Source organism: Zootoca vivipara, chromosome 2 (assembly GCF_965207765.1).
Source record: "Zootoca vivipara chromosome 2, rZooViv2.hap1.1, whole genome shotgun sequence".
NCBI lineage: Eukaryota > Metazoa > Chordata > Lepidosauria > Squamata > Lacertidae > Zootoca > Zootoca vivipara.
Genome location: NC_142584.1, coordinates 30,900,678 through 30,923,861, shown reverse-complemented (window position 1 = coordinate 30,923,861; position 23,184 = coordinate 30,900,678). Strand labels below are relative to the sequence as shown.

Below are 23,184 nucleotides of genomic sequence, written 5' to 3'. Positions count from 1 at the left end.
GATCCCCCACTTTTCGGTGCATTTCCCCCTCACTTTACATATCGCAAAAGTAGATGGGGGAAAATAGATGTGAAAGACCTCCCAATCAACTAATTGTGCAATCTGAATTTACTGGTATGTGACTGGTATTTGCCAACCCAGCCCTACCATTGGGCAAAGTGAGGCAACTGCCTCGGACAGCAGGTGCAGAAGGATGGGAGCCATGACATCCCCTTGGCTGCTCCTTCCAGGCCTCCAAAATTTTTCTCCACAGTGATGGGTCTTTCCATATCAAGTGATCCAATTTTTTTACCTCTTTTGCCTTGCCGGAATCATTTTAATTTTATCAATCAGTTTTTTAAATGTTAAATTTTGTAACTTAAAATTTAAAGTAAGTCCTTCATGTGACATATCATATTAAAGCCCATGGAATTTTTGGAGAGATTGGTGTTTTTCGTTTTGACAAATCTCCATTTTGGGCGGAGCTTTTAAGGTTTTTGTGTAGTCTGGCAAGGCCAAAATGGTCATTTTTTAAAAATAAAAAAAATCAGACCCTCATAACTCACAAACGGGATGGGGAAAAGATTAAAATGTTAGTTTTAGTTATGACCATTCTGCAAGTGTACAAAATTTTAAGAAATTTGGATAATATGAGGTAAAAAAAGTTGCATCACTTGATATTTACGCTACATGGCCTCCAAACTAGCCTGCTGCCTCAGCAGTGTAAGTTTAGTGTCATTTCAAAGAAGAAAATTTTATTTTATGTTTTAGTACTGTTTTTATTTTGAATTACATGGGAGGCACTATACTCTTCAGGGATTAGGGCCTCTGAAGGCCTTAATCTGGCCCTGTGCCTCAGATACTGTGGAAAACACAATGTCATCACTAGTGTTGAAGTCAGACTCTACTGCCAGTGTGGATGACTTCTGTATGTGAAGGGAGGGGGGTGCCTTTTGTTTTTTACCTCAGGTAGCAAAATGTTATGGGTAGCCCTTTCCTTTCCTCCCTTTTGCTTTGAGGGAGAGCTGCCCCAGCCGAGAGAAGCCTTTTGCCTAACTTCTCCATATTGTTCCCAGTCGTTCTTTATTAGCACCAACATCCATCTCAACACTTTTCATTTCTGCACCTGTAATTTTCTTTCGCCTGGGAAGTTCGGTGTGCCATAGAATTTCACTGAATTACACTTTATAGGCTCAAGGGGGGGGGGAGCGAGAGAGCAATTTCTTAGACTGAGAATCAAAAGAAGGGAAACTCAGAGGGGGTGGAGGAAAAACCTATGTATTGGCAGAGCAAAAAGTTCGTACTGCTTGCTGCACCGAGGTGGTATTTTCTGTATCAGGGAGTGGCTAATGTGTGTGGGTTTTTTGTTTTTGTTTTATCCTGAGAGCCACATTCACTTTTGGCTAACCCTCCAAGGGACACTTGCTAGGGGACAAAAGTGTGTGTGGCCGGCCACACACTCTCATGCCCAGGGCACACTCGCAGAGAGATGTGTGCTGATCAGCTGAAGCTTGTGTGTTGTGTTATGGCTCCCTCTCCACTCATCGAAAGATCAGTTCATAACTGTTCCACCCTCTTTGTCTCAAAATCCAGGTGCATCCTGGAGGACTGGAAGGGGTAAATGGATAAATAGTATGTGGGTCATATATCTGCTTTGGATGAAGCCCAAATATCAACCTGAAGTGGGCCGCTTTGCAAGTATTCAGACCTCCTCCAAAGCAAAGTAGGCCTTATAATTTGGAGTCGTTCAAAGTGAAGTGATCTGCTCTCCAAGCTTCAGACCCACCCACTTAGGGTGCTTGGACACTTTTCTGGTCAATGGGATATCTTTCTGAACCTCCCACAAGCTCCCCATTAAAAAGAGAATGCTAGGGAGGCAGGAAGGAAAGTGGGTTTTGTGTGAGTGAGTCAGTGTCATTTTGTGATTGACAGCTATAGCTTCCAACTAGGGCTTGGCTTTACCAGGGTTCTCCAGCTGCAATTGGAGGGGATGATTACGCTTCTAGGAGCCGCAAAGTTGAAACAGTTGGAGTTGGCGGTGGTATGTTTTACTTGTGCGATCTTATTCCAGTCCAGACCAAAGCTTTCTTGAAATCAATCCTATTCTTGCATCCTAAATCCTCTCGACACTTGCAGTTGGTTGTTTATGCCTGAGTGCTAGTAATTAGGCAAATCACTTCCTTTCACCCTCTACTTTCCATCCCATTCGGACCCTAGTTGCATTTGGCTGAAGTCAGGGAATTAAATACTGGGAAGTCTGTGAATCTTTGGAGAACAACAATTTGAAATTTGTCGGGTTTTCACCCCTTCAGAAGCAGCTACACTACCTGTAAGTTTCATCCAATTCTGGCAAAAAGGTTAAAAACAACATTTTTTTTAGCCATTTCTTGATTTCTTCATTATAATCAATGAAGAGACACCTGAAGCTTTGGAAAACCAAAGCCACTCTTCACTGTGGATCTGAAGCAAAGCAGGTCAAATCCGAAATGGTCCGAGGCAGAGCAGCCCCTTACCCAAAGCAGATTTGTGAATTGCCCTCGATGAAGCACAGACTTGGCTTGAAGAAGGGCAGTTTTCTTCCACTTCTGCTAACAAAGATCTACCTTATGATGCTGCATAGCGAGTTGCATTTGCTTTGAGACTATCCACTGTTAGGGTAAGATGTGCTGATCTTCCAATTCATGCAGCAGAAGGAGGAGAGAGATCCAGAACATTGTGTGGCTGGCAGGGATGCCAATGAGTGTTGAATTTACAGTGATGATTTACAGTGCAGATGACTGATGGAATGGGAGAGTCTTCCCTCTTAAATATTTGATTGTCAGCTATACAAAGCACCAGGCAATTTAGCCTCGAGCCTTTTGCATTGGAGTTTTTTGCTGCTGCTGCTTCTTCTTTTTGCCTCTGTCTACCCTGTGTGTTAGAAGAGTCATTATTCTAACCAAAATAGGAACATAGGGAGCTGCCTTATAGTGAGCCCAGACCATTGGTCAGTACTGACTGCACTGGCTGGCAGCAGCTGTCTAGGGTTTCAGGCAGCTTCACCTGGAGATGACAGGGATTGAACCTGGGATGTTTTGCCTACCAAGCCTATGTGCCCTATAAAATATACCAAAGAAGAATAAAAATGGAGATCACTGCAGCGAATGTTTTTAAAAAAGGAAATATATAATACACGAGCAGAGATTGAATGACGCTAAGAAATCAAAGAGACCAGATAGGAAAAAGATAGAACGAGGAAGCATTGGGAAATGGCCACTGGGTGGCAGCAGAGGGAAATTTGGGTTGAGGAAAGTGTAGAAGTGGCTGGGATTAAAGCAGGGATGGGGAAATTTGTGGCTTGGCAGAGGCTGCAGGAGTCCCATCTCCCATCAGCCCCAGACAGCGTGGCCAGGGATAATGGGATTTGTAGTCTTGCTAACTTCTGGAGGGCCACAGGTTCCTCAGCCCACCCCTGGGTCGGGTTCAGGATGACGGAAGGAAACTTACCTGAGTGCAGATGTTTGGGAAGAACAGGGCTGTGATTGGAGGGGAGTTTAGTGGCAAAAGAAAAGGTGGCTATAGGTTCAGAAAGGGCAAAGGTTTGTGAGAAGGGATTGACTGCAAGGCTGGGTGGTGGGAACTGGGGAAGGAGGGGGAGAGTGAAAGCTAGGGGCAGGAGTGGAGTGGAGGTTAGCTGGAGAGCTGATCTGACAGAGGGGATGGGTGAAGCAGGTGCAGTTGGATTCGGAGGGAAGAAGCATGGTGTCAAATGTGCTGATCAATGCCTAAAGTAAGGGGGGGAATAGTGTCGCGACTGCTTTGTGCAATAAATCCACCCGTCGCTTTATCGCTCTGGGGTCACTTTGCACGGGTCTTCTTCCCCTAAGTTTTTTTTTAAAAAAATGTGCGACTAAAAATGCAAAGCATGCACACAGCAAGCAGGTGTTCAAAAGTGGCATATCGTGCAGACAAGCTTGTTGGAAGGCTGGGATTGGCTCCCTTGTCTCCCGTACATTCAGTGGCTGGCCCACGTTGGTGGCTAAACTATTGTGTGCTATTGACTTTAGGTCTGCTGGCAAAACAGCATCTTTTAATGCCTCCCTCCAGCTCTCCTTCTGAAGTCCTTTTCCGACCGATGTTTCTTTTGTCTTGGGTTGCAGGCAATCCATGGTGGACATGGGCAGAGCTCTGACAAACACCCTGGTGCTGTCCATGGTGCTGGGCTGTTCAGCTGTCCTAATGGATGAGTCGTTGCCAAGCTCCAGGGAACCAGTGGTAACGGTGGCAGTGGTTTTCGGGGGCTCTTCCTACCCTGTCCACATCCGCAGCCGGCTGACGCACCAAAGCTTCCTGGATATGCCTCTGGAGATCCACCCGGTCACCGTAGTAGTGAACGACACCAACCCCAGGACTCTCTTGACCCAAATCTGCAACATGCTGTCCAGCACGAAAATTCACGGGATCGTCTTTGAGGACAACATCGGCACAGAAGCTGTGGCGCAGATTCTGGACTTCATCTCGTCCCAGACCAACGTACCCATCATTAGCATCAGTGGAGGATCTGCCGTGGTCCTGACACCCAAGGTGAAAAAACCTTTTCGTTATTTTGGGAGACAGGGGATGAATGCAGTGCGCCATTCATAAATGTGTCGGGTTATAGCAGTGCAACACCAGTAAGAACCTGACTCCTATCAGCAAAATATGTAACTGCCCATGACAGTCGCAGTAAACAAAAAGAAAGTACTCTTGAGCATGTGCAGTTAATATTTTGAACTCGCTTCTCATTGCTTTTTGCTCGTTTCCTAACTTGAGGCAGGCAACAACTCTCAACCTAATCTACTTCGCTTGGCTATTGCGAAGATATAGGAGGAGGAATAAAGTTGGGTGCAAAAGGGAACTTAGTGCTAGTATCCTAAGCACTAAGTTTGCTTCCTTTAACCATAATGATGTGTCATTGCACTATACAGTTTTGTGTTTTTCCCCTGGGTACTCCACCCCTGCATTTTAGTACAGTTCCAAAGTTTCAACTAATCTTAGTCTAGCCTGGTTATTGCTTTTTTTTCACTGATGCATAATCCCTATGTTTAGTTGCACCCCAGAAGGAGTTGCCTTAGGCCTGTAGCCACAGGGGAGTGGGTGAGGTGCTGTGAAAAGAAGAGGGTTGTACTTTAATATGTATATTACTTAACTATTTTAGTTTTATAGGTAAAATACCAAGGACTCAGTGTTTTCCCTAACTGCTCAGTTTAAAACAGCAACAATACTGGCTCCTACTTTATAGTGTTCTGCCCCAACTGCAAAACCAGTAAGATCTGCTGGGATTTTTAAATGTTGCAGAATAATTTCTATTTTATTAGTTGTTGTTGTTGTTTAGTCGTTTAGTCGTGTCCGACTCTTTGTGACCCCATGGACCATAGCACGCCAGGCACTCCTGTCTTCCACTGCCTCCCGCAGTTTGGTCAAACTCATGTTCGTAGCTTCGAGAACACTGTCCAACCATCTCGTCCTCTGTCGTCCCCTTCTCCTAGTGCCCTCCATCTTTCCCAACATCAAGGTCTTTTCCAAGGATTCTTCTCTTCTCATGAGGTGGCCAAAGTATTGGAGCCTCAGCTTCACGATCTGTCCTTCCAGTGAGCATTTTATTAGTAACATATGTTAAAATCATTGTTGATTTTATACTGCTCTCTTATAAACACGGGCTGCCTTTAATATCTGTTTGTTTTGCCTTGATACTGGCCCCATCGCCACCAACCTTTTTGCTTCTTCCTCACAAGACAGTCAAGGCTATAATCCTGCACCCACTTACCTGGGTGCAAACCCCATGAAACACAAAGAGACCTACTTTGAGTAGCCATGTAGACCATTGTATTGTTTAGTTAATTATACAGTGAATTCTTCATGACTGCCTGGACTTCAGCTTACCTGTGGTGTGGTAGCATTTGCAGAAAATACCTTGTAGGGAATACCGTATCTCAGATGAAACCACTAGAGCAAAGAAGCACAATGTAGCTTCCTGTCCCTCTCTGCTTGCCCCCCCACCCTTCCAGAACCTGCTCCAAAGGATTGGGGGAACCCCCAAAACAGATTTAGTGGGATTTGCAGGGATATGAGAGGGAGGGGACATTCTTCTGTGCAGCCAGAAGGCCTTGCACTGGCAGTGCTACTTGTCTGGAATAGCTGTCAACCCCTGGATTTGAAGATAAGGAATCCTATGGGGCTGTCAACTCCCGGATATGAAAGTAAGGGCACTGAATAAGGGAATTTCCCGCAAAAAAGGGGAAAGTTGACAGCACTGGTCTGGATACCACCCATTCTGTATGGCTGTATGGTCCATCTCTCTCTCTCTCTAGGAAAAGTCTAAGGCTAGACATTTGGGGAAGTTATACAGTGGTACCTCGACTTACAAATTTAATCCGTTCCGAACGGACCTTTGTAAGTCGAAAAATTTGTAAGTCGAAGCCAATGGGGAATTTTTTTTAAAAAAAATCGTAAGTCGAAAAAATCCTATCTAAACCACATCCAAAATGGTGGACGGAACTCTGTTCGTAACTCGAAACATTCGCAAGTCAAGTCATTTGTTAGTCGAGGTACCACTATATAATAGAAGAAGAATTTGTGTTCTAAACAGGTTACTCTCATCCACTTGCACTGTGACTATGAATTCTCAGTATGTTGCCAAATATCCCCACTAAATGCTGAAACACCACATAGACCATACAAGCAAAGCCAGGCTGTAGCCATCTTTACAGTTCCATTCCCCTAAGCCTGTTGCTACTGTTTTTATGGCCACAGGCTATAACAGGGGTCAGCAAACTTTTTCAGCAGGGGGCCGGTCCACTGTCCCTCAGACCTTGTGGGTGGCCGGACTATTTTTTTTTTTGGGGGGGGGGAATGAACAAATTCCTATGCCCCACAAATAACCCAGAGATGCATTTTAAATAAAAGCACACATTCTACTCATGTAAAAACATGCTGATTCCAGGACTGTCCGCGGGCTGGATTTAGAAGGCGATTGCCGGATCCAGCTCCCGGGCCTTAGTTTGCCTACCCATGGGCTATAAGCTAATTAGTTACCAGCTTCTGGAGGGACAAGGTCCAGGGTCCTGATTATCTGTGTTATATTCTCCTGGCCCTGAATGATTTTAGTAATCACAAGAACTGTTGTTGCCATTGTTTTAGACCAATGATCCAAACAACCATTTATTTGTTAGCTGCTGCTAAAACTGTCTTGGTCAGGAAATGGAAATCAGATAAACTTCCTTTGATTATGGAGTGCCTACTGAAAACCTTCTGTACTGCTGAAATAGGGAAAAATGGACTGTCTCGCTTTATAATGAGGGGAGGAAGCTGAGTGCCCAACGACTTTGTCAATATGCGATGTCCGTTTATTGATTTCTGGACCAATTGTTGCAAGCAAGTCCCAACACGTTATTGCGCAGAGAATGCTAATGTTGAGGAGAGGCTAGTGGAAAGGAAGGCAAAATGTCACCTGTTCTGCATCCATCCCAGAGCCATTGGGATGTAGCTCAGATGGACGAGGGTGGAATCCAGTCCCATGATTCACCCCAGCCAGGCTACACTTACCTTTTAAATCACCAGCTCAGGGCACGTGTAGGTTCAGCACAGTGGTTGCTGTAGGGCACTCTGATTCCTTACAGGTGGGCTGTGCGCTGTGTAATTATTTTTGGCTTGCTTGCCTGTCACAGGATGTCAGCGACGGTTACTGTCACCTGTTCACGGGGAAATTTCTCTGAGCCTCGTTCAATGGCAGCACAACTTACATAAGACCAATATCATGTGTGATACTTACCTTGAGGGGTGGGGGAAGGCTTTAGGACATGATTAGGAACAATAAGGACCACCTTGGATCAGCCTCCTCACCTTCACCATGCTCCATTAGTGCTCATTCCCCTGGCAGCATGTGCTCCATAAAGCAATTCATGGAAATGTCCATCGCTGGCCACTAACAAGTTCTTGCTCTCCAGTCAAAAAGGGCCTCTGGGTTATTGACAGGAAATTGCTGCTGTGTCTCACCAAATTAAAGCCATGCTTTCTAGAAGAGCTAGTAGGGCGATGTCTCATCATGCGGAAGCTGATCCCTGTGGTGGCTGCAAGAAAGCAATCCCATCCAAAGCAGCCTATCTGTTACATGATGTAACAGTGGCATATGGAGAGCCCTGATGGATCTTGCCACCACAAACCCACTCAAGCATGAGTCCGTGACAGTGGGGTGATAGCTATCACCTTCATTTCCAGAGGAGCATCTTACCACATGGAAGTGAACATCAGAGGAAGGGGCCAGTCTATGGTGCACTAAGATCATTTTAAAGGGACGCAGGTGGCATTGTGGGTTAAATCACAGAGCCTAGGGCTTGCCAACCAGAAGGCTGGCGGTTCGAATCCCCACGATGGGGTGAGCTCCCATTACTCAGTCCCAGCTCCTGCCAACCTAGCAGTTCGAAAGCATGTCAAAGTGCAAGTAGATAAATAGGTACCGCTACCTAATGGTCAGGGGCCCCTTTACCTTTTAAGATCATTTTAGTCTCTGAATTTCATGGCCTCTTGGTGGGGTGGGGTGCTCCTTTAGATGGTAGAATGTATTCCTACACTTCAACTTCTGGTCAGCCCACCCTGGTGCATTTGGGGATCCTCCTGCTTGTTTTGCTAAATGGGGGGGGGTTTGAACTTCTGCCCCAAAGGCCTCCCCCAATGGCATCAATGAAAGCCCACTTCCTGGCCAGGTGTTCAATTTTGTTAAACAAGTGCATATTCCTCTCATTTGAAGACCCACAGCAACTCTGTCCCAGGTTGAGTTCCGTCTCCTGCTCCTCATATAATACAGTGGTGGAAACAGGTGACACATCATTCGCTGACTGTTGTTGCAAAAGAGTGAGGAAATAGCACCATGCAATGAGATCATGACACATATGGCCATGGGCTGAAGGGGAAGGAAAGGGAGATCAACACAGGGGCTGCCATTTTGGGAAGCCACCCCCCCATGTACTTTTACACCTCTATTCCACCCTACCAGCACACACACATACACACACACACACACACACACACACACACACGGCAGGAGCTCAATCAGACGCAGAGAGGGTCAGTGGGCTGAACCTTCACACATCCTCTGTGTTTCCTGGTTGCCTTCTTTGCTCCAGCTCCATTTCTTTGTTTCTGTTGGTCCAGGTTCCAGGGGGGAATGTGGAATGGGTGTGTGTGTGTGTGGCTGAAACAGTGGACTACAGCCAAGTAAGGCAAAGGAGGCAAAAGGGCTCAATGCTCATGTCCTGCATGATCCTGTTGCTGCTAAAGGCTCCCCACTCTCAACCCCACAGTTATGTGTACATGGGGATAGGCACACAAAAGGAAATATGCCTCCCACTATCAATGGTGGGATATCATTGCTGAGGGGGCAGCAGGAACACAACAGTCCTGACAATGCAGCAACTGAGGTGCTCTCCATGGTGCTGAACATTGTGCTGCATTGGGAAGGCCTTGAAACACAAACACAGAGAGCCATTATTTTCAGTATTTCTGACAGCAACCCACATCAGTGCCTCCCAACTTGCTAGCTGTTCACACAAGGCTTTCCAGCACATTAATCCACGCAGTCCCTTTGCTTATCACTGTTCAAAGTAGTGTAAGAGAAAGGCTGTGGTTGCCTTGTCATGCCTGTAGTGAGCAGGAAGAGAAGAGGTGGTCCCCCAGAAGAAACTAATGCTCATAGGGAATGGACGTTGGTTATAACATTGGTTGAGCTGCCTAATGTGTTTCCACAGAGTTTCCTCGCGGCCAAGAACAACAGGAGAAGTTCATTTAGAGCATTAGCATATTGCATCCCCTCCCTCCTTCCCAACCTCCTTCCATGATGTGCGTCAGCAGCAGGTCACAAGTAAACGCTGCATGGATTACACACACGCGGCGACCTTTCTGAGCACCCAAGGCTTACACGTTGAAGGAGAGGATGAGAAATGCTTTAATGCATGTGAAAGCATGCTCACCTTTCCCCCCAATGTAATTTATTTAAAATAAAATAAAATAAAAAATAATAATGTGAGCACTTCATTCAAAATGACACCCAGACACAATCAAGCTCTTAGAAAGAGCAGCAAAAAAAGCAAAAAGCTAATCACTGTTCCTCCCCACCCTTTAGCTAAACACCAAGTGATAATTTATATAGTTTCCATTAATAGCAATGCAAAAAAGAGGGTTACGCTGTTTCACCGTTCTCAACTGAATCTGATCAACAATTGAAATTTTGTTTTTCTGTAAGCAGAATATTTTCATTTCAAGTGTTTTAATCCACTGATGCAAACACTGATCTCATAGGAATGCTGGCTCGTTTTTATATTTTAGCATAGCATTTGAATACATTACGGCGTGATTATGGGGTTGTGTTTTACAGTGAAATGTTGACTTTCTTGGGGACATTATAAATCAGGGATGGCCCTCCAGATGACCGTGCAGACTGAGGCTGATGGGAACTGGAGTCCAGCATCATCCAGAGGGCCACGGGCACCCAGTCCCTATCATAAATAAACATTACCAACAGCTTGCTTCAGAATCAGATCCATATTTTTGAGATTTATTGGAGTACTCTTAGGGGAAACTTGTTCGTTTTCACGTCGTATTGTTGGCGTTCTAGTTTTGCTGTCACATTTGCAGTAATGAAGTAGCACCTTCAGTTTTCATTAGCCGCATTTAGATTTAATGCTAATGTATGGCTTAGCATTACGTGCATGAGTGCCTAGCTTGTGCACTTCCTCCCCCCTGCCATCATCTCCAGCATGGCCATAAGGAGGAATTTGGAAGCGTTCACTTCTGTTTTAAATAAACTGGAGCTTAGCATTGCAGCTGAACCTTAGATGGTTGCTAATCTTAACTGTGGTTTGTTGCAGAGGAGGAGAGCGGTGCTGATGAGCCCACATAATGCTAAACCAGGGTTTCCCAAACTTGGGTCTCCAGCTGTTTTGGGGACTACAATTCCCATCATCCTTGACCACTGGTCCTGCCATCTGGGTTGATGGGAGTTGTAGTCCAAAAACAGCTGAGACCTAAGTTTGGGAAACCTTGTGCTAAACCATAGTTTAGCATCACGTCTGAACATAGCCAGTGAATTTCATCTGCTAAAATAAAAAAATTCCCCCCTCCCTCTAAATTCTGGACACAGCTGAGACTGAGCTATACAAAAACTCCTAAATTCTGCTTCCCCCGGGGGGGGGGGATTGCAGGGAATTCTGTGGTTCCTGAGTCATTGGCATAGGGCACAGCTCAGGAAGCCTCTCAAGCTTTGGGAACAAGGGATCTGTACAATGTTTGAGCTTCTCTGATTAATCTTGGAAATGCTCTCTGAGTTGTAGGAGTTGAATCTTGGGCAGACTCCCTTTAAATGCTCCCTATGAGCCCTCCTCAAAGCCCATGCAGCTGAATGGAAAGAGCCCCATCCTAGCCCAGCTATAACTCCAGATACTCTTACTAGCTTCAATCACAGCCATGATTCAATGTCCCTACCCCACCATTCTGCTAATGGACACTTCTGGATCAAATAACCGTCTGGCCCTTTATAATAAGCCAGGAAAGCTTCAAGGAAGAAACCTTCTTCGAAAGCTAGATCTCCCCTCCCCTCATGGCAAGATAGACTTCAAAATAGCCCCTGTGATGGTATCAGAGAGATGGAAAGACCACATTCACTGGAACTCCAGGAGCTAAATCATGGGTAGGCAAATTAAGGCCCAGGGGCCGGATCCGGCCAAATCACCTTCTAAATCCGGCCCGCAGACGGTCTGGGAATCAGTGTGTTTTTACATGAGTAGAATGTGTCCTTTTATTTAAAATGCATCTCTGGGTTATTTGTGGGGCATAGGAATTCATTCATTCCCCTCCCCCCCCCAAAAATAGTCCAGCCACCCACAAGGTCTGAGGGACAGTGGACCAGCCTCTTGCTGAAAACGTTTGCTGACCCCTGAGCTAAATGGTGAGCAGCGATCATGGTTGTTTGGTTTTCTCTCTCTCCCCTCCCCTCAGGGCAAGATGGTCCTTAGGTAGTGGAAGTTGGGGGAGGGAAAGGCAAGGAGCGGAATGTCACCTACTGCCAAACTAGTGGTTTTAATGTTCTTTAGAGTGCTCATTTTTCAGGAGAGATCTCTGTTCAAGGTCCTAACTGATTTAGGTTTGATCTTGGCAATATGTTTTCCTCATTTTCATCCAGTCTTCGCTGCTGCTGCTGTCCTAGGATTACCGCTCTGAAACCCATTTGTTTTCTCCTTGCTTTTTCCCTTGACAAGCCCAATGCCTCTGCCGCAACCTCAGATTCCAAGGCATGCCAAGTCCTCTTCAACCCACGTTGACTATCTTTCAATTTGCCTACTAAATCTTTCCTACGTGGTTCTGTCTGGAACTGCTTTGCATCCCTTTAGAAAACAATTATTTGGAAACTGCAGCAAAAAAAATCTTGCTGAGTTTCCGAGTGAGTTTCTTCTAAAAACAAAAAAACAAAAAACAGACCGCCCCTCCCACTCCAAACTATTTTGTAAATGTTTTAAAGATAAATACCATTCAGTTAATCTTGTCCTTAAGAGGGCCAGGCTGGGCCAAAGAGGGAGATTAGACAAATGAAATATTCAGATAAATATCAGGCAAGTACTGGCTGAGAAACAGAGAATTCCACAAAGTCAATTCTCCAAGCGTTTTAATACTGAAGGTTTGGTTTGGCTTTTAAAATAGAAACATACACAGAGGGCAAGAATGAATTAACTGACTGTTTAGGCTGATTGACTTGACTAGGGAAACTGTTCTGTACTGAGAAATTTTGACCATGCCAAATGTTGACTCAAATGAGCTTAAGTTCCCAAATGAAGATACGCTGGACCAGGCATAGGCAAACCCGACCCTCCAGATGTTTTGGGACTACAACTCCCATCACCCCTAGCTAACAGGACCAGTGGTCAGGAATGATGGGAATTGTAGTCTCAAAACACCTGGAGGGCCGGGTTTGCCTATGCCTGCTCTGGACCATGTTGTGGATTGCGACATTCACCATTGCTTTGTAAAATGGGATGTTCGGGAAATTGTGTTGTAGGTGATGGAGCAACTGAGTCTTTTGAAAGTTATTGCTCTATGAGTTTGTATGGGTGTGTGCATTTGCCCATATAGCAAGAGAATCAAATGTTAGTGTAGGAAACAAGAACAGACCAGGAATAGCCATTAGGAACTGGCGATGAAAGAGACCGTTTGTTACAGCTGGCGCAGGCAAAGAGCAGCTGAGGCAGAGCAGGAAATAAGTGCCAGAAGTGATGACACATCTTCTGCCTTTAAATATCATTATATAAAGATTGACTAATTTAGTTCCACAATAGGCTTGCAGATTTTAATGGTGGGGTGTGTGCTTCCTGTTTTAAAATGGAGAGAGCTCTGAGCTGCAGAGAGAGAATTCTGCTGATGCACCCAGGCTTATGCAGCAAGCAGGTGGCAAAGCTGGAAGCGAAAGGAAGGTTTTGCACCTCACAGCTCATATTAAATTGGGAAAGTGTGAGTGTTGAGAACAAGAGTGGCCATCAAGCCTGCTATTCAAGGTCTGTGAAAATAGCTAAGAAGTCAGTAATGATGGACTATTTATTTACAGTACTTTATTTTTAAAACTTTTCATGCATCCCCTCTCTCTTCCCCTTTTCTAGGAGCCTGGCTCTGCCTTTCTACAGCTGGGTGTCTCAATTGAACAGCAAATACAGGTGATCTTCAAAGTCCTGGAGGAATATGACTGGAGCTCCTTTGCCATTATCACCAGCCTATATCCTGGATACAGTGTCTTCTTGGATGTGATACGGTCCTTCACAGATGCCAGCTACTTTGGCTGGGAAATCCAAGATGTCCTCACCTTTGAGATGTCCCAGGATGGGAGCAACTCCAAGATCCAAAGGCTGCTGCGTCAGATAGATGCTCAGGTGATGATTGTGTACTGTTCGCGAGAGGAGGCGGAATACCTCTTCCAAGTGGCAGAACAGGCTGGTTTGATTGGACCTGGCTATATCTGGATTGTGCCTAGCCTGACCGTGGGGAACATGGATGTCCCACCCGCCTCTTTCCCAATTGGCCTCATCAGTGTGGTCACGGAGAGCTGGAAAATGAGCCTGAGGCAAAAGGTCCGGGATGGTGTGGCTATCATCGCCCTCGGAGCAGAGAGCTATTTTAGGACCCATGGCTACCTTCCCACAGTGGGTAGAGACTGCAACAACAAGACACCTTCAAGTATACCCACAAACAACACCTTCTACAGGTCAGCCCAGGCAACAGCCTACTAATTAACATGATTTAAATCCTGTTGGCTACTGGTGTGCATCAGAAATTAGAATTTGATTTGCAGCAACCATTTGTAAGGAAGGTTTTGTGTCTTCGTAGTTAAAGTGGAGAGACTTTGGTTTTCATACACTTGAGAATTCTGCAGTTTTCTGCAATCATAATTCTGCATTTAGAAATTGCCCATTTTCTACAAATGCAATTCTCTTCTCTTATTGCACATTCCTCCCAGGTAATTCTGGGAGCTGTAGTTAAGTGTGCCGAGAGTTGTTAGGAGAGTCCTATGCCCGCTCCAGAACTACAATTCTCAGAGTAATATAACTAACAATCTCTCTTCACAGGGAACTCTGGGAATTGTAGCACAACAGTAAAGCTAACCCAAGAGTCATTGCACTAGCAGACAAAGGATGTTGGATACCACCCCCTTTGATATTTTGAAGCTCTTTGCTATTCTTCTTTCTGTCGTTGGAGCTGATCACCATAGTTTCAAGTGGGTTGTGTGGTCACTGGTACAGCAGTGAAGAATGAGAGAAGGAGGGAGAGAGAAAGAAAGAAAGAGAGACGAGGAAGGCGCAAATGTTGTGAGTCAAGGGATGGCAACAATCTAAAGTATGAAGAAAGCTAACTGAGCGAAACATTTTTTAATTTCCCGGTTTTAATGAACAGTTCTGGAGTGTGACACTCAATAATTGAGCAACGGCTTTAACTTGGGAGTTATGTAAATCTTGGGCTGTGCTACTAATGGGTACTTGCACAATCTTCAAGTCACTCTGTGGGTATAAATAATAGACAAATAAATGGGACTGGTGCTGGTGGAGCAGCCTGAAGATCATAACCTTGGAAGTATTAGATGTGGATGAGGGAGTCGGCTGGAAGGCAGTAGAGAAGGCAGCAGGGCAAGCGCGGGAGCCTTTAAGGAGGGAAGGATGGTGAACCTGGATTCATCCAATGAAGCTGAATGTTGGAAGATTCAGGGGAGACAAAAGAAAGAGCTTCACACACCAGATCGCCATGGAATTTGCTCCCACAAGGGGCAGTGATAGCCACCAACTTGGATGGCTAAGAGGATTGGACAAAATCATGGAGGTTTAGTCTGTCAAGGCCACTAGACATAGCATGTTTTGCTTCCACTGTTAGAGGCAGTGATGCAGCGGCGGAGCAAGCCGATTGGGCACCTGGGGCAACGTGTGTGCCTTGCGCCCAGGGGCGGGGCCAGCCACCCGCAGGGGTGGGGCGAGTCAGGGCAGGATGCTCCGTGGGGCCTCTGAGCAGTCTGCCTGCCTTTTCCCACACAGCCACCCTACAGCTGAGGGGGAGGCGGCGGGCGGACAATTTGGGGCAGTGCGGACCTTGCGGGCACCAACACTACCGTGTCACTCCCAGGAGAGACGCATGGCTCGGGTGCGCTGTCAGAGTGCTGTCTGGAATTTTGTCACCCCCCTCAGTGGTGAGACCCGGGGCGCACCGCCCCACTGCAACCTCTTCCTCCGTCCCTGCAGTGATGAGCCCCGGGATACCAGTTGCTAGGAATGACAGGTGAGGAAAGCAGTCTTGGGCTCAGGTTCTGCCGTTGGGCTTCCAACGTTCACCTGGATGGCCACTGAACTAGACGGGCCTTTGGCCTGATCAACAGGGCTGCCCTTATGCCCCTATTGGTCCTCACTGCTTCCCAGGTAGGTGCAGTGCATCCCCTCCCCATTCAGAACTTTAAAGGCAATTTCTGAAATGCCACCTTTCTGATGTCTCACTTTGATGCGTGTCTGTCTTGGGCACTAACTAGGCACTAACAACATATACATAAGAAAAAAAGGCTCCACCCAAGTATGTCTTGTGCCACTCTCTGTACTGCAGGCTGCTAGTCCCCATGGGCTAGCAGGATCCGCGCAGGTGAAACAGCAGCCGTGGTAGATAAAAGAGAGATGAGTCTGTGTAGTGATGGGTTCAAATCCCTGCTTGGCCATGATGGTTAAATATTGGATGTCTTTTGACCACACACTCCATTTCAGTGTCACCGCCTACCTCATATGGCTATTGTGAGGGTGGCTGTGGGGAAATGGTATGTGCTGACCTGAACTTATGGGGAAACGTATACTTGTGACTGATGAATAAACACTACTCTCATTAAATCATGGACTCGCAAAATTGTAGAGTTGGAAGGGGTCCTGGGGGTCATCTAGCCCAACCCCCTGCAGTGTAGGAATCTGAACACACGACATGAAACCATACCAGACCCTGGTCAGCTTTGCAAGTGCGCTAGCCTTTTTATTGCTGCCGTGTGCTCTCCCCATTAGACCACTTGCGAGAAAGCTTTCCTACTAAATTCTTTCTAATTCCCTCTTGCATCTCTTGGGGAAAGCAACGTCTGAGCTCATAGGGAGGCGTAGGCGTTTTCGGTAAAATGCACTTTAACCATCTTGCTCTGAACTGATGTGGTTGTTGCAAGGTCAGCAATGTGAGAGAGACGGAAGGGGAAATATTTTCTCTCAAAGGAAGACAAACGGAGCGCATTGCACTGATGAAACGGGGGGAGTTCTCGCTTGCCTTTTTCCTCCTGGCAACCTCAAAGTGCTTTTTCTTTACTCCCGACAGGCATTTGCTCAACGTGACGTGGGAAAACAGGGACTTCTCCTTCAATGACGATGGCTTCCTGGTGAGGCCCACCTTGGTGGTGATCTCATTGAACCGGCATCGGCTCTGGGAGATGGTGAGGGCTCCTTTTTATTTTTCTGGGCAGCCTTCTCTGCGAGTGGAGGCACAGTCACACTTCCCTCCTTCTGCAGGATGGTCTGCCCACCATTCAAGCTCCAGGCTCTCCTGCTTTAAGAGTTTCAGGGTGACACATACCAGTGCTTGTGGGAGGGAGGAAGGGAAGGAGAAAATCAATGAAAGACGGGTCTTTGCTTTAAACCAGGAGCCAAAGGCAGCCCTCCAAGTCTCTCTCTATCTGGACCTCAGAACTCTCCCTAAGCCACAATCCTCACTGTCCCCAAGTGATTTTACTTGGCTGGAATGTTCCCTTGAACTCTGATATTGCTTCTTCCTTGTCTGAATGGAGGATCGTGTGTGTGTGAGTGTGTGCAGAAACTGCAAAATTTGCATCCATTGCTCCACCCACTTTCGTCTCTGGCCCCACTCCCCGCAGGTATGTGACCCTCAGAATCTTGCCCAGAAGGGAATGTGGCCCTTGGGCTGCAAAAAGAGTTCCCTGCCCCTGCTTTAAACCAAAGAATGACTTGGAAGCCCCCAAGTTCTGCTTCCTGTTGCCTTTCCCAGTTGTGCTTTGTGCTCCTGCCGGCTCCTGCGTCGAGGTGATGACTTAACTGAATGATTAAAAGCTGGAAATGACGCTTTCTTCAGGTCTGCATGGCAATTCAATTTCATTTCATAAACAAATGGAAGCACCATGAAATGAAATGAAATGAAATTTGGGATTCATTTATTCAGTGTTACACAACTAATTTATTTAATTTGCGGTGCCTTGGTAATGTATCACATGCTACGGGGCGCATGGCTCAGTTGGAGAAAGAGGGCGGCAATGCCCTTGTTTGCGCAAGATTACTTTGGAGTTTCGTTTGTGTGGAATTGAATTAAAAAACAGAACTGGGCAAATTATGTGAAAGCAAATTGGCTTAAGTGAGTTACAGATCAGAGATGAGGGCAACTGCGAAGCTTGTCAACCAATTGCGTTCATCAGAAGTTGAAAACAAATTAGAACTCTTGTGGCAGGTGTGGCTAACCCACAGCCCTCCAGACGATAGACTCCAACATCAGTCAGACCCAGCTAGCATGGAATGGGGTTGGGGTGATGGGGGTTACAGTCCAACAGCATCTAGAGGCCCACAGGTTAGCTGGCTTATGGGATGAATCCACTAATATCCGGCGTCTTCCCTCAGGTATACAATAGAGGCTCTTCAAAACACTCCACCATAGTGAAGGGGAATTGAAGGAACTTGATTCCCGTGAATTCCAATACAGAGTGACTTGATCCACGCCTCCTGGACTGGAGCATAATTACCTTCATATTTTGCACTTCTCTGAACTTTTTGATACAGTTCTTGATTCAGAGAAAAGCACCAAAATGCAATAAAAGGGAATATTTTAAGATAAAGTGCATTTAGAAATGTGTGTATTGAGATAAAACAGAATTTAAATAGGGTGGGATTTTTTTTTGAGAATAGGTATTTTAAATTGAATATTCCTTTTCCACAGATTAATGTGAAAACAGAATATAGGGCAGAGTTGTGACTGAACACATGCAAAATCGACATGGAACAGAAATAGACTTGCCCATCTCTACCTCAGAGGGAGAAAGGGCAAAAGAGAGAACAAAGCTCTGTTTTTAGATGGTTTGATATCCTGCTACAGGCACTGAATGTTAATTCCCCACCAGTAGTTACGTTTTGTGTGAGACTCTTTATTCTTTTGTCTAGTCCACAGGTCCAGTCCTGCCGTTAGCCAGAGTGAGGCGGCCACCACCTCAGGCAGATGATTTTGCCTGTTGAGAAAGGGCAGGAAATTGTTAGTTGTTCCATTTATTATCGGGGTTTTTTTTACAGTCTGGGATAGGGGAAAGGCCCTTGTCAGATTTCCTGCCTCAGGTGTAAAATAACTTAATTGGTCTTAGATGCTGTGCTGCTTGGGTTAGAAAGGGCACCATTTTCTGCTTCAATTTGGACAGCAAAATGTCACCGGGATATGCAAAGCTTCCTTATACTGAGTCAGATCATTGGTCCATCCAGCTCAGTACTGTCAAAACTGACTGGCTGTGGCTTTCCAGATTTTCAGATGGGAACCTGAAGATTCCAGGGTCTTAGATTGGCCCTGCATAGTCAGTATTAATTTTGGGTCGTCCACAGTTATCGTCTTCTTTTATCCTCGCATGGTTTTATCGGTTAGGAATGCTCCAGTAAGCGTAGGCTCTTGAACAGTACCACATGCCAAGTTGTGTCAGAATGTTCCGGAAGGTGGCAATCTGCCACCCCCCTGGCCTTATTAGCACGTTCTGGCAGTTAGACTGTGCTGGGGGTCCATACATGCAACCAAATCCTACTACTGATTGGAGAACTGGCATTGTCTCCCTGCTCCACGGTTGGACGTTTTAAGCATTTGAGACTGAGCCATTATTTTCTCTCTTCAGAAGTGGCGAAACCTAAGAGAGGAAAATAGAGCCAGTTGCTTGTGATGGCCAAATGTGTGTGTGTGTGAGAGGGGGGGGGATTATTCTATCCAATAAACGTGTGTTACTAAATATTTCTGGTTGGGTTTTCTATTCTTTTTGGAAGAGTGCCATAAGTACTTTGGCCGAGATGAAAGCTACCAGTGGAATAATATTAGTGTTAATTAAGTCAACCCTGCTGTTTGAGTAAATGTTTTCCATTGACACTTTCCCTTTATGATATGACTGGTTTGGGCTGTTAAAATGCTCTCTCGTGTATCATAGCAATTATTACTATTGCTTTGTCAATACTTCTCTTTAAGAAACCAAGAGTACAATGCTATAAACACGGTCGATACAACTGCATTTGCAGTGTAAGGATGGACTTGTCCTAATATTCTCTCATTGAAGGTATTGAGGGAAATGCCAAATAGCATAAAAAGAGAACACGTCTATCTTTTCAAAAAACAATAAGCCCTTATCCCCTCCATCCTAGTTTGCTGCATTCCTTTTGTGTTTCTAAGAGCAAAATCAAGTTTGAAAGGTATAGTTTGAATTCACCAAGTCTGCACACATACCATACATTTAAAGTCTGTCCCCCACCCACCGAAAGAATATTGGGAACTGTAATTTACCCCTTGCGGAGTCACAGTTCTTAACAAACTACTGCTTCTAGAATTCTTTTGAGCTGGGGGCGGGAGAATGTGCTAAATGTGCTTTAAATGTATGGTGTGTACACTACACAGCCTTAAACCTACATGCCTCAGATTAAACGTGGCAACTTTAGAATTTAGTTAACTACATTCCATAATTTTTTTCTGAAAATTCATTTTTTTGGGATGGATGGATAAATAGTTTTCAGCTGATAATGTTCATGTTTCAGTAGTGAACGTAGCCAAGATTACCACCTAAATGCTAAGTGTGTAAAAATGTACAGTATAGGGTTTTTCAATGAAATTTGGTTTAAATGGGCTGACTTTAAAATGTGGCACATCCGATGAATTGGCTGTTGCTATCTGAGCCTACCAGGATGCTGAGATAATCTCTGGAGGTCCTAATTTGGTGCCCCAATTGATATAGATATGGTGGACCACACTTCGATCTTATCAATTTATTGCAAAGCTTTTGTTGTCACAGTATATAAATACTGAAGGAGCGTCTCCACCCCCATCGTTCTGCCTGGACACTGAGGTCCAGTACCGAGGGCCTTCTGGTGGTTCCCTCGTTGCGAGAAGCCAAGTTGCAGGGAACCAGGCAGAGGGCCTTCTCGGTAGTGGCGCCCGCCCTGTGGAACGCCCTCCCATCAGATGTCAAAGAGAAAAACAACTACCGGACTTTTAGATGACATCTGAAGGCAGCCCTGTTTAGGGAGGCTTTTAATGTTTCATAGATTACTGTATTTTATTTTTCTGTTGGAAGCCGCCCTGAGTGGCTGGGGAAACACAGCCAGATGGCCGGGGTATAAATAATAAATTATTATTATTATTATTATTTATTATAAAATCTAATAAAAATTTAATTTTAGTAAGATCACAATAACTTGAGTAGATTGTAAAAATTTGGAATCCTAGCCACCACCACCCCTTTTTACATTTTATGGAAAGCAACAACTCTGTGCCATGGCATCCCTTCTCTTTTTGCACCTTTGATCTAGCAAGGTTTTCACCCATCATCCCTTGAGATACTCGCTCCAGGATTGGTTTCTGTAATCAGTGGCGGAGCTTCATGCTCCGGCACTATGGGGCGGAGAGCAAGCGAGGGCAGGGCTGGCGCACGTCCTGGGGGCGTGGCGCCCAGCGCTGGCAGGAGAGCAGCCGTGATGGCATCCCACCGGGATCGTGCTGCCGGGGGCGGTGCACTCCCCCCGCACTCCTCTTCCTCCTCCAGTGCCTGTAATAAGCATGGTTGGGGTGATTAAAGAACTATAAAAGAGCAAGAGCTTTTTAGTGGAGTGGTCATTTTAATCCATGTCATGGGAATCTCCTTGCTCATGGATACAAGGTTTGATTTCTCCAGGGAAGTATACTTGTACCTTGGTTTTCAAACAGCTTAGTCCCCGAACGTTTTGGCTCCCGAACGCCGCAAACCCGGAAGTGACTTTTCTGGTTTGTGAACTATTTTTGGAAGCCAAATGTCTGACGGGGCTTCTGCAGCTTCTGATAGGCTGCAGGAGCTTCCTGCAGCCAATCAGAAGCCGTGCTTCAGTTTTTGAACGTTTTGGAAGTCGAATGGACTTCTGGAACGGATTCTGTTCAACTTCCGATGTACGACTGTAGTTCACTTACTAGCCTTCAAGCTTCCTGGTGAGTGTGATATCCAGCTGCTGACTGCAATGTCTAAGTATCAGGTTGACCACAGAGAGATCAGATGTGGAGCAGCAGACCTAGAGTTAACAGTGGGGCCATAGAGTGTGCTCTAGCTGGTTACTGGAGCCAGACAACTGTCCCAGAGCAAAAGAAAATCTCTCCACGCAATGCTCTGTTTAAAACCCCAATTCCTCCTGCCTGGGGATACATCTAGTTTGTGTTCAATCTCTGTAAATAAATAGGAACCTCTATAGCCAATTGCTGCTGGGCCATTTCAAAATCTGGCTCATTTGAAACTAATACTGTATCACAAATTCTATTTCCAAAATGAGTGCTATCTCCTGAAGTCAGTTGCAGCGGGAGTGTGATTCCCTCCCCCCAATCATCTCCATTCAATCAGGGGAAACAGAAATAAAACATCTGTCTTCTGTATCCATACGAAACATACTGAATGCTAACTGCCCTCCCAATTGCTCTGTTGGCTTGTCATCAAGTCGCTTGGCAAATTGTTCTCGGTTGGGACTGCCTGGAAGCTGCCAATCTCTGCCGCCTCCCCAGTCAGGCTTCTGGCTGCCAGCAGCATGCATTTCCTGTGCCCCAGGGACTGTGTTGACTTCTGGGTCTGTTTCACAGTGTTTGGTTTCCTATGAGCTGCACAGAGACCTGGCTCTGTCCGATGTTCTCCTTCCCTGTCAGTCTCACTTGCAGCAGAAATTTCCTGCTGACAAGAGGCTATTTAGGACAGCACACCCAGGATGTTATGGCTGAGGGCCTCCTTTTGCTTGGTTCAAACTGTGTCCCTTGCTTTCTGCCCATTACACAGGTGGGGAAATGGGAGAAGGGCATCATCCACATGAAATACCCGGTGTGGCCACGTTATGGATCCTTCCTGCAGCCCATGGCCGACAGCCACCACCTCACAGTAGCCACCCTGGAGGAGCGGCCCTTTGTCATTGTGGAGAAGACGGACCCAACCACCGGAGTGTGCGTCCGCAATACCGTCCCCTGCCGGGAACAGGCCAACCTCACGAAGAGGTAAATAGTGTGGGAATGTTAGGGATGTGGATTAGGATATATCATTAGATAGATCCTATCCAAGCTTGTGTTAGCAAGCTTCCAATATCAGCAGAGTGACATTCCCCTTTTGTGCGCAGCAAAGCGTGAGCGTTAGGTTTGTTAGAACCTCTGCAACAATATTATACTTCAATATTATACTTCCTGGCAAATCCCCTTTGTCCCTCTTAAAAGAAATACACGACACAATAGTATTAAAATAAGATAGAGTTTACTCACATGACATCCTGAGTTAACAGCATAATCTCAGAAAGGCAGGCTTACGTAGAAAAGTTACAAGTATATACATCTGGAGTCTACTTAGTAAAGTGAGGCTCCATCTGGTCTCTCTCTTGGCAGCAGGCCAAGAGGGAGAACCATCCTAACTGGAGATTCTCTGGAGATGTGTTCCCATTG

At 45.8% G+C, this 23,184-nt stretch overlaps 1 protein-coding gene across 3 annotated transcripts in view; it reads left to right on the top strand.

Moving 5' to 3' along the window:
• The window catches only part of GRIN2C (glutamate ionotropic receptor NMDA type subunit 2C), a 93,064-nt gene that overhangs the window by 27,199 nt on the left and 42,681 nt on the right, over window positions 1–23,184 (top strand). For all 3 annotated transcript variants that reach the window (XM_088661523.1, XM_060271855.2, XM_088661522.1), the window contains 4 exons: window positions 4,119–4,542; window positions 13,635–14,233; window positions 16,843–16,957; window positions 22,538–22,749. In XM_088661523.1, the coding sequence (XP_088517649.1) occupies window positions 4,126–4,542; window positions 13,635–14,233; window positions 16,843–16,957; window positions 22,538–22,749 (1,343 nt within the window). In that variant the 5' untranslated portion in view covers window positions 4,119–4,125. The remainder of the gene's footprint in view (window positions 1–4,118; window positions 4,543–13,634; window positions 14,234–16,842; window positions 16,958–22,537; window positions 22,750–23,184) is intronic.